The sequence below is a fragment of the Squalius cephalus genome, assembly GCF_949319135.1.
Source record: "Squalius cephalus genome assembly, chromosome: 6".
NCBI lineage: Eukaryota > Metazoa > Chordata > Actinopteri > Cypriniformes > Leuciscidae > Squalius > Squalius cephalus.
In genome coordinates this window covers 38,894,512-38,907,144 of record NC_137127.1, presented here as the reverse complement: position 1 = coordinate 38,907,144, position 12,633 = coordinate 38,894,512, and the positions used below count along the sequence as shown (strand labels likewise).

Below are 12,633 nucleotides of genomic sequence, written 5' to 3'. Positions count from 1 at the left end.
GTTTCATTCATTTACGATGAGATGCGCTCTAGTTCAACTTCACAATGCAATGCAAGTGAACGCGGCGCATCGGAGCCTCAATGTCACGGTTATTATATTGCTTTTTATTTATTAAATACATGCAATTGGTTGATGAAACATGTATTAAAATTAAGATACAATTTGTACAAAACGAAATTTGCTTTAAAGAAAGGCTTTCTAAAAAGCAAAACTTCATTAAGTGGTAAAAACCATGTCTCCCGATTGCAAATGTTCATTGCTAATGTTTATTATTGCAAATGTTTTTCATTTGTTTAATAAATCTCATAATGATGGCACATCACTAGGCTATATCATAGCTTTTATTTCTATCTCAAATGATTGGCGGTCGGTCAAGGGGTACTTGGCAAAGAATCAAATACAGTTGGAAACGACGTAGACCATTAATAACACAGACTGTTAACATTTGTATTTAATTAGTATTTAAACATTCTCTATGATAAAAAATGTTTGTAAAAATATTTTAATAACACGGTTTTGGCGGTTATAGAGTTCTACTGACGGTGTTCAACTATAACCGTCGGTCTCACGGTTATATACTAACCGTCACACCCCTAATAATAATAATAATAATAATAATAATAATAATAAGATTTAAAGAACAATTCTGTAAAAACTTTGGAGTTTGGCAGCTCATCATTTGGAAAAATACCTACCAACTTCTATAACTACTCTATCAAACATCGTTTGTGTTCCTGGAAGAAAACTAAGTCATAAGAGTCTGGAATGACATGTGACAGACTTTTCCATATTTGACTGAACAATTCAGATCTTCAATCAAACAGATTCTTTTAAACCCTCAACTGTGTCATACAAACTCTGATACTAACAAACTCTAAGAAACTAAAAATTGAATGCAGCAAATCTTCGGGACCTGGACCATTACGGAAATTTCATGCGTGGCATTTCTGATAAAGTAATGTTTATTGCTGTATCAAAAACCAGACTGATATCAAACACGTCTCATCTCATTCTTTTTACCTTTCCTTTCTCCGGTGAAGGGGACGCAATCTTCTCTGTCTTTATGGTCCATAGCTTCCTTCTCCAGATACTGCAGGAGTTTGTCACGGTTAAAAGCACCGGTGGCCCCTTTTGTGGTCTGGTCCTTCTGCCTGAGTCCGGCTGGCAGCAGAGCATTCTGGGTAATGGATTCAGAACAGATGTACCAGTTATAGTATGAGACAGAAACTTCACAATTTTCACACCAAGTTACATCTAATTAAGCATTCACTTCTTAACCCTCTATTGCATAGCGTTGCCATATGGCAACAATTACTTTATCTTAATTTTTTTTAAAAGCTGTTATATAAAATCTATGTTTTTACAGTTAGTTGTGAAAAGGGGGCTTTAACTTTTAAGAAAATACAATTTATGAGGTCACATGACCAGGATATCCTGTTTGCCAGTCCTTTTTGCTCATGGACATTGACATGCAAACATCACTGTCTGGGGCTCCTGAAGATAGCCTTTTATTCAGAATTTTGGAAAATTTTCATCAAATAAAAAAATTAAATCAGTATCTGGGGTAAGTAAACTTTAATTTTTTAACATTAAATTCAGTTTTGATTTTATAAGTTTTTTGTAATATGCTAAAATACATTTGTTGCCATATGGCAACTATATGCAAATATGGAAACGTCCTGGTGCATTCAACCTAATGGAGTCCCATTGACTTACATAGCATGAAACTACTCTGAGACTATGTTTACAACTTTTGCTTATATTTTAAAGGTAAAAACATTAGACCTTCACAAGCTGTTGTGGTGGGGAAAAATAAAAGAGGGCCCCAAAGCTTTGTCCCGCCAGATCCTGTCCGCAGAGACCCCACAGACCACTGGCCCTTGCATGCATCTGAGAAGGGCAGATGCAAAATGCCAGGATGCAAGGGCATTGTAAGAAGCAAGTGCTCCAAGTGTTTAGTTTTCCTCTGCTTCACTGACTTTCACAAGTCATGAAGAGAATTAAATGAAATGAAACAGCAAAAAAAATGACTAAATGAAATGAAACGAATGAATAGTGTATTTCAGTGAGACAGGTTCCAGGTTCCTGGTTATTATTACCAGACATTTCAGATAACTGTTGAAATTATATAATGTTTTTACTGTATAAATGTTTGTTTAAACATTTCACTAAGTATGAGATGGATTTGTTGAGTCTTGTTTTAAATCAAATTAGTTTTTTTAATTTTTTTTTGATTTTATGGTACTTTCCACGATTGCATATTGTTGCCATATGGCAACAATTTCCCAACGACCCCCCTTTAAACTTTTTTTTCGATTTTTTTTATATATATCTGTTATTTAGCTCATGTTAAGTAATAAAAACATGCAAAACATTTTTTACAATGTCTAATTAATAATGCGTGCAATAGAGGGTTAAATAAAAACTATCATTTGCATTTGTTTCCTAATGATCATAGATCGATCTGAACACAGAATGTCAGAATTTGTGTCATTTACAGACTAATTTTTGTTTAATAGGAAAACAAACTGCTGAGATATTTTTGCTTAAGAGGAAGCTCTTGTGTTTGGGAGCAAACTTGAGCTCTGTTTATCCATAAACAAACAGACAGAGAGTTGTTTATCTTAACAGAAACTCCAGAAAGGCTGATTTACACAGTTTGGAAAATGGCTTTTTTCACCAGTTTGATAAACAACTGATTTCTCAACACTATCACAGCAGTTCAAACATATGACCACACCCATAATCACAATGACATCATTGTGAATTACATCATCACCATGTTATTGGCAATTTACCAGAAATGACAGGGTGATTGTTTGTGTCTGGTTTTTCTAAGCATGTTTGCTCTGCATACAACATCAAATTATTAAATTCCCATCTTTAGGACTGATTTTACACACATTTATTACAAGTGCTTCAAAAGGGATAGTATATTTTAAAAAAATAAAAATTCTGTCATTATTTACTCAACCTCAACATGTAGCTTTCTTCTGTGGAACATAAGATATTTTGAGAAATGTCTCAGTGTTTTTTTTTTAATCCACAAAAGATGTCAATGGTCACCAAAACTGATACCAACATTCTTCAAAATATCTTCTTTTATGTTCCACAGAAGAAGAAAAAGTCATTCAGATTTTGGGGTGATAAACATTAATAACTGATCCCTTTGTTTAAGCAGTGTAATCAAATTCTGGTATATCTCCATCCAATGCGGTAACAATGATGTAGATATTAACACAAATGCAGGGAGATATACCTCTACAAGAACTCTGAGCTCATAATTTTGCTTTTGCTAATGCCTGTGGTGCTGAAACCATCAAACAAATGTCCAAAATCAAATTAAAGTGTCATGAACTCCATCTTTATGATTTGCTATATGAAATGTGGCCATTAAAAACAAACACTTGTTCCTGTCCGGATATGAACTATGACCCACGTTGCAAGTTTTCTGCACAGAAATCAATTAATGAAGCTTGGATAGATTTTGACAAACTGTCTGAAAGGAGTGAATAAAAGTGTGTCTCACCTCTGGGTCGATCTCATCGAGAGCACTCTCCAGTTGCTTGAGCTCCTCCTCTGACAGCTTGTCCAAAATCTCATCCTCATCGATCTCCTTATACTTCTCCAGATCTTTCTTAAAAGGAAGAGCCATGATTCACACTGTCCGTCAGAGAGAAACTGTGGTCCAGTTTGATTGAGTGTCTGCAAACAGAAAAATGTGTTATTCAGGTAACTAACTAAAGAAATGTCAACAGTTTAACTAACAAGCACAGCAGGATATTCTTAACTGTTACCATGACAGAAGACCTGAGAAAGAAAACTGATTGTAAAAGACAGTAAACTAATGCAAAACAATTAATGATATTATTGACTAACTGATGAAAAATGTATTTAATAAACATGCAAACATGTCCTGCCATCAGAATAAAGGCCATTTCACATGCAATGAATTATGTACGCTAACATAGGCTATTTGTTGCTGTTAAAATCTCAGTGCTATGCAAGCTTCCAGTGTATGATTCTCCTTTAGCAAACTGTGGTAGTAGCAAACAAAAGTCGCACACTAATATTTAGTTGGAACGCCTTTAGCTTTTATTACAGAATGCATTCGTCGTTAACATTATTTCAACAACCTTATGCAACATCACAACATTTATTTCCATCAAGTGTTGAATTCATTTTTGTCCGAGATTTTGTATTGACTATGAAAGAGTGGAACCCCTGCATCTACTTCAGTACATCCTAAAGACTTTCAATGGGGTTAAGTTCAGGACTCTGTGGTGGCCAAACCTATGATCACAACTTTTTTTTTTTTTTTGTCCAGGCATTATTTTATTAACTATGGTAAACATAACATTTAACCGATTATATTACACCATAACATTTTAGTAATGAGTTCCATAAGTTTTAAATGCCTTAGTGTAAGGTGGATTAGATCATTATTGCTTTGTTCTGTCGTGTAACACCTCAAGATTTATTTTTGTACTTAATTTTCGACAATTTCCGTACACTGCACCGGAAGTTGAAGCGGCCACTAAAGAGGCTGTCACACACTGATCGTTCCATTGACTTCCATTCATACGAATGCAAATGCGGCAGACAATAACTACTTACAGACTAGCATTACATAACTAACTTAACAAACACAAACAGATTTTTCCACTAATCAATGAGAGAGAGTTTACTGAACTGATATGTGTCCTCGGTGTGATATCCGACAAATGTTCCCCATGTAAGCCTCCCTCTCATGACCTTTAACCTCAGGCTAGAGCTTAATGTTCTTAATCTCATACCCATATGGAAACACCTTGACCTTTGAACTTCACTCCCCTGCAGAACTGCACCATCTCCAAATTCATCAGCCACTTCATCAGGCTGTTTCAGTAAAGATGTGAATCATCATCATTGCTGTACTCTTGAGTGGGACACTCAGCAAAAATAGTCTTGATTTTTGGATTGCGAATTGTGATTTTACGGTTGTGGTTTTAGACAGGGAAGCCTAAATAAAGCCCTGCCAGCTCAAGTCAGCCATGATCAGACCCATAAAACGTGAGGAAATTCCAGCAACCAAAAATACCGCAGGAATAACTGATGTCATTTATTCACCAATTCATGAATAAATAGTCATTTTTGCCCATGAGTCAGAGACTAAAAACAGGGCATCCTAAAGAAAAATGAGATGTTGCCAAAGTATATAATGACAAACCCTGGGAAATGCCACAGCACAAGATTATAGTTTATTCACGGATCCTGCAATTACAGAATTTCTTCGTTTCAATTACAACTCATTTACTTGACTCTTGACTGAGTAATGAAACTATACCTAGCAGTCAACGTTGTTGAAGAGTTTAGAGTAAATGTGAAGGTTGACAAAAGCATTAAATCAGACTGTGGCATGGCAATAAAATGCTGTATTAATGTTGGATGGAGCTGTATTTAACTGGCGCTTGTGCCAAAGCCGAGAGAGAATTCAAGCTGCGCATCAATTCATCAAAGAACTAGCATGTTTTTTCATGAAGAGTTTTAAATTCAGTGCTACTATTGCATTGAGCCAAACGCAATAACAAATCACAGCAAGACTTTATGTTCAACTCAATCTAACTTATGAGTGCTTAATGGAGAAGTAAAGTAGACTTTCGCTAATACTAAGAAAATCAGTGTTAAATCCGGTAAAATACCATTGGGCTTCTCAGCAGGATTGGTTTCAGCTTATTCACCTCATCTTAAGACTGTGTTAAGACCCTCACAAGGTCAACATCCATAAATGTTAACATTAACTTTCAATTAAACAAGTAAAAGCTAAATTAAGGACATTACATACTAGCAGCAGTTGACTGAAGAGCTAATGCATTGATTTGAAGGATTCCCTACTCAATATTTTTCTTGTTACTATAGGAGACAAAGGAACAGTTGAACCAGGGGTTAATGTGGCTTAATGGCTAAATGGTGCTAAAACTGGAACAAATTCAGTATCCCTTTTGATCCTGGGCTGCCCCTTAGATCAAACCAGCCAAGATCCTTAACCACAAGCTTCTTTCCATTTCCCGAACACCTCCAAATCCAAAACGACTCAAAGTGAGGATACTCATAATTAACCAGTTAACCTTTAACCGACAGTAAGAATTTTGATAGATTAATACTCTCGGAAAAACAGTTTAAAAAGTAATTTTTCAAGAAACATTTGCTGCATGGTTAAAAAATATGCTATACATATAAAATTCAGGTTTTGAGAGAAAAAACAAACATAAGTCGCGTACAAGTCACATTTTATTAATACATTAATGTAAAATATCAGTAAATAAAGATAAATCATCAACGTAAATATCATCCTTTCACATGCGCGAAAATATGCTTAAAAAAAAAAAAAAGTGTCATTTTGTTTGGTTGACTTTTTTATTTTGATAATGAACAGGCTGAGACGCCAACTTAGCAATGCTTGAACTAATATGTTGTGTGCGCGATCACTTGAATTGTTTCCTTATAACAGCAGAAACTACTTAAAATATAATTTTGTCAAAATAAAATAAAATAAAGAAAACAACAAACCACTTTCTGCCATCTCAGTGTCCTTTCCGTGAACTTGTTCTTGGAGCGTGTCATAAATGAACCTAACTCAGCATATAAGCTAATACTCGTCATTGTACAGTTTTTTTCCCTTCAGTTTTGTTAATCTGTTAATTAAAGCCACAGTATGGAATTTTTCTCCACTAGGGGTCGCTAACCTCTTTACAATAACAAAGGCGTAGTTTGATGACGCAACACATGCTAAGAATTATGGATGTTGTCGTCAACGTCAAGCCGACCGATCTAATAATGTTTATGGATGACTGAATACATCGATGCTTTTATCATGACAGCTATCAGCTCCAAACGCGACGCGAGTCCCGCGGATATAAAAGGAATATGGACATTTCATTCTACCGAACTACACGCAAGTGCAGAATTACAACTCACAGGTCAGTTTATTAGACAAATTAAACTTGTGAGGTAACGCAGCGCTGTTTCACTTGGTCTAACATTACACTATCACACTAAACTGCATTTGAATGTGTTGAAATGTATGTGTTAGTTTGTCTATATGAGACTAGCAGTAAGCTAGATCAACATTAGAATAACATACAGATCATATTCTAACATTTTATCATTGTTGAACTATATAACATTGATTAGTTTTATGTAAATGTGCTCACCTGTTTAATAAAGTACATGTAGGAGCGGTCGAAGTCTCGGACGTGGAGCTCTTGTTTATATACTGTCTATGGGAGCGCTAGGCATCTCGAAAACACCGCGCTGATATTGATTCTCGTTTTAGTTCTCCTTTTCCAAAGTCTGCTTGCCATGGTCCGTAATGTTTGAACGAAACAACAACAGCGTGCAAATAGACATTGCGAACTCCACAGTTGTCTGCGTCTGTCGCTTTGGTTAATCAGAGGGCTCTGCTCATAGCTCTGGTTACCATGGCAGTACGAGCGGAAACCATAGGCGGAAACCAGGGACAACGCGGATATGACGCCATTGACTGCGACAAACCGGAAATAAAGAAACGTCCCGTGTCTAAAAATTTAATTAAAATTTCTCCTGGTTTAAAAGTTGTTGGAAACAGTCGGGATAATGCAAGTACACAACTAAAAAAAAAATATAACATAGATATAGTGATTTTTGCTAATTTTAAAGCAAAAAAGTTACATATTGTGCCTTTAAGTGAAATATATTTTGCGTATTTATTCCTGTGACGTTGAATCCTCACTTATCCATTCTAATTTATTTTAATTTAACATAATCTTGTTGTTTAACGGTTAATGGTTGGTTAACCATGGAAAAAACTGAACATGAACATCCCTAGTTACGCTTACGCATGTTTCAAAAGACTAGAATTTCTTTCTTTTTTTTAAGTGAGTGGAGTATGTTGTTTTACACAAGGATGCTATAAAGTCTAAGTGGTGCTTGCTAATGTACTCATTTAGTGGTGCTGAGTATTTGAACAAAGCCTCAAAACTAGATATTAAACTTTGGTACTTCTTGCGATCTGATTTTTGTCTGGAGGACAATGATAAAGCCAGAATAGAGAACTCTGGGGGTGGGATCTAGTTATGTTAGTTATTCTCTGTGATTGTTCATCAGACAAACCTCATCAACGCCTCTTAATCCGACAGACAGACAAAATACAGAGGAAGCCAGTCCTGCTCTGTAAGTGCATTACGGGACAAATCCATAATAAGGATGAAAAGACACAGGGTAAAAGGTCAGAACCATGACAGAGACGAACATCAGCGAATGTTCTGGAGCTCAGAATGACAAGACGTGTTGAGACACTTCCTCCAGATAAAAAAAAAAAAAAAGGTTTTATCGTCGATTAAAAATGGGTTCAGCTCAAATCTTGAAAATAGTTTACACAACCTTTACTAATGTTACTTTCAAAGTTACATTGTCTTTATTCATAGACAACATTTGTATTGTTTTGATGCCTATTGTTGTAGAGTTGTAGGTAACACTCTGCACGAAACCTTGCATGCGATTTATTCAAATTTATATATGCGAACGTGATATGAGATGCGATTTACTGCAATGCTTTTTTTCCCTTAGTTGGTCAGAACAAAAGTGGATGTTACTTGTTCAGATGACATTTTCCGGTGAAATTTTATACGTTAGTCATACTTCCAAAAAGTAGAGTCTGTGATTCCGAATGACAGCATCCACACCGGCGCGGTGACTGACAGCCACACATCCTCCTCAAAACATTGGATTCATCCGCGTGAAGCCGAGGCACAACCCACGTAAAAGTTGATAATGCCGCGAATAATTGCAATTGCAGATTTTGAATAGAGAGGAAAAACTACAGACTGCAGCTTGTATATATATATATATTTTACACTGTTCTCGGTTACACTTAATTTGAAGGTGTCATTATTAGACTGAACGGAACGGCAAAACATCCCACCACATATGGCCGGATGATATTGCAAACTACGTTTCTCAGCTGGACAAAGCAAACTTTACTAGCTACAAACTTTACAAACTGAGTGATCACACATTGTATTTATGCGCAGACACATTATGTTGTTTCCACACACATTCAAGATAATGTTTTTATCTGTCATGTGTATGTTGCAGTGTTTAGTAAATCTGAATGGATCTGTGTAGGCATATAATGTAGTCAGGTCAAGTTTAGGATTTGGTTTAGGATTTTTTTTTTTTTGGCATGTCCATGTAGTCCTGTTCAGTATGGCAACTTGGCATGTCTAAAATGTAGGCTAAACAAGCTCTAAAAAGCTCTTTGCTGTTGCACCATACACAATGTACACTGTATTCTGAAAAGTTTTGTTCTGTAATGTTTATTTTTCCGTGTGCTTTGATGTGCATAAATGTATGAATTATATGGACTCAGTTGGTTATTTGGTGTCCTTTTGGAGTCTCCAAGTGTCCTTTTTTTGGAAAGACATCTAAATATACCATGAAAAAAAGCTTGCAGAAAATACAGTTTTGTGAGAATCATCGTTCAATCTGAAAGTTTACTTTGCTGGATATAGTAGCATACATTTTCAGCATCATTACTCCAGTCTTCAGTGTCACGTGATCCTTCAGAAATCATTCTAAAATGCTGATTCATCAATGTCGGAAACATGCTGCTTAATAATATTTTTTTTATAACCTGTGATACTTTTTTCAGGATTCTTTGTTGAATAAAAAGTTGGGGGAAAAAGAACAGCATTTATTTTTAATATAAATCTTTTGTAACAATATAAACTACAGGTCAACATTTTGGGTCAGTAATTTTTTTCTTTCTTTTTTGGAAAGAAATTAATAGGATACTTATTCAGCAAGGATGTGTTAAATTGATTAAAAAAAAAAAAGATTTCTAAAGGATCATGTGACACTAAAGACTGGAGTAATGGCTGATGATAAATCAGCTTTGATCACAGAAATAAATTTCATTTTAAAGTATATTACAGCAGAAAACCATTATTTTAGATTGTAATATACATTTTTTTTTTCTGTAGTTTTGATCAAATAAAGGCAGACTTGATGATCATAAGAGACTTAAGAGAAACTTAAAAAAAGTGTTTCCAAACCTTTGACCGGTATTGACCACAAACTTATGGGGTATATTATTGACTTACTGGTGTCAATATTGGTTCCATATACTCAAATTAAACTCAAAATAGGAAATGTGAGGAGATCTGCTTCATTACTCTAGAAAGGGGGAAAAAAGCTCAAATTATCTGTGCTTCTGACAGTGACAACATTGAGAATCTTTTCTTTGGTTGTTTCTCATCAAGCACTTCCTCTGAGAGACAGAGACTGAGGCTTATCGAACCCAGATGGAGGGTGGGTTTTGAAATGTTTATTGTGTAAGACGTACATCTAGCTATCATTGCTTTAGACAAGTGCTCTTTAAAGTGCCATTTCAGGAAGATAAAAATTCATTACAAACAAATGTCCAGCCTAAGGAGTGTAGATAGATAGATAGACAGATAGATAGACAGATAGATAGATAGATAGATAGATAGATAGATAGATAGATAGATAGATAGATAGATAGATAGATAGATAGATACTAGACGAATTTCATAGGGCCCTGGGAGTGACCGTTTTCACTAAAAAAAGAAAGAAATGACGACATAAAAAGACTCATGAGCTCTTTAATTCATTCCTCATGTTTGTTTGGAAACAGTTTTCATTCTCACTCCTTCGTAATGCCTTTGCGGAAAGTGAACTATATTGTGTTATACTATGCATTAAATCCCATGAGTCAGTTATGTAAAACCACGCAGAGTCAAGCCCCGGGTGAAGACCACACCCGTTATAACGAGACACAAGAGCTCACATACTGTACAGCTGCGCTCGCTCTGTGCGAGACAGCTAAATAATAATAATAATAATAACGTTACACTATAAACATACAATTAAGCAAAAGCCATGACCTGCGCGATACCGCATTATCATCAGCATCAGCGCGTGCACGCTATAGCGTCTGCAATGCTTATAAACGGATCTAAATGAAGCATTCACATTATTATTATTATACTAAACAATTTACAGTATACACATATGGACAACAATACAAAACTTCATTTACGCAGCCCCTTTTTAATAACGATAAAATCGCCCGAAAGTCCTAAATTATGTATTAGGATGTAGTAATTTCAAATGTACATTATGATATTAAAATATTGTAATACAACTATGAGAAATCAGACTGAATCAAATTTGTGTGTAGTTTTTACAGTACATGCATTAACGTTAGGCTTTTTACTATGATGGGTGCCCATATCACATATGGTCTCAAGTGTTACCTTGATAAAATCAGTGAAGCATGTGTTAATTAGTTTTGATCATGTATCCGTTTCAACATATTGCGAAGTATATATAATAGGCTCAGTGTGCTATGCTTATAAGATCATTTGATAGTTTTGGATCATTGTAATATCATAAACTGTTGGCCCATCTGCTCACGCTCATACGGATATCAGCGCTCGAGCGCTTAGCCAGCTAACTCCTGAACCACACAAACCTCTACATTTATGAACTCTACCTATATGTAACCCTCACGCTGAGAGAGGACGAAACATGTTTCTTACCTTAGAAAAATTCCTGCAAGTGTTGTACCCTTTGTTGACCTATTCTTGGTCGGAAAGCAAAGAAATTCCCGCACCCGTCTTCACTGTCTCAGCCCAAGGGCGGTAACACAGGAAACCAGACACTAGAATTGCTCTGATGATTGACATTCACAACAGCTAATCGGAATGTAAGACCCCGCCCATAAAGCATTGTTCCCGCCTACCAGAAGCACGCAACCAATCAGAGATTGTAGAGTTCTAGAGGTACAAAGGAGCTTGGAATATGAAGTCCACTGATGGCGTCATTGTTTTTGCGCCATTGTGTCGCTATTTAAATTGAATAATTGAATTATTATTGAGTATTTCATTATTTATTTAAATTATTTTCATTATATTGTACAGATTTTTATTTATTTATTTATTATTAATTAGTAAACATTAGAAGGTAGGCTATTATTGTTATTAAATGAGAATTTCTCAGGTGGGCTCAAGTTCAGATAAATCAATCTTTTTTTCTTTTCTTTTTTGAGTATGCAATCCTTTTTTAACGATTGAAACATCCAGATCATTCCTTTACAAAGAATAAGATACTTGTGAAGACCTGTAGTCAAACTGGTAAGTTCAGTGCACACACTGCTGAATGGCGTGTCACATGACATGATCCACCTGAAATAAAATGTCCTCTTTGTTTGTAACATAAACCAAACATTTGTAAGCTGATTACTCAAAAAAAGTCGCTTCAACTTGAGCCCTGGAACAAATTCATCTTAGACTTACTATTTCAGTTAAAATCCAGAGATATCATAGCACATGCCATATGTAACTTATTTAGCATGTAAATGAACAAGTGGGGCATTACTAGATCACTAGTCCTAATGGCTTGCTAACATTTAATTTAATATTCAACAATATTATTGATTATTGAGAACTGAACTGAGCTGGGGCCTGTTTCAGAAAGGAGGTTCAACCAACTCTGAGTTGAAACTTGAAATCTGAGTTGACTTACCCTGAGATGGGAAACTCTGAGTTTTTGGTTTCAGAACAGCTGAAATGAGTTAGTTCAATCAACTCT

At 35.5% G+C, this 12,633-nt stretch overlaps 1 protein-coding gene across 1 annotated transcript in view; it reads right to left on the bottom strand.

Moving 5' to 3' along the window:
• Positions 1-11,714, bottom strand: part of tmod2 (tropomodulin 2) — a 33,893-nt gene extending 22,179 nt beyond the window's left edge. The window contains exons 1-3 of the mRNA XM_079874027.1: positions 11,583-11,714; positions 3,530-3,705; positions 1,021-1,177 (exon numbers count right to left, since the gene is read on the bottom strand). Coding sequence (XP_079730153.1) covers positions 1,021-1,177; positions 3,530-3,655 — 283 coding nt within the window. The 5' untranslated portion in view covers positions 3,656-3,705; positions 11,583-11,714. The remainder of the gene's footprint in view (positions 1-1,020; positions 1,178-3,529; positions 3,706-11,582) is intronic.
• Between the last annotated feature and the right edge of the window lie 919 nt (positions 11,715-12,633).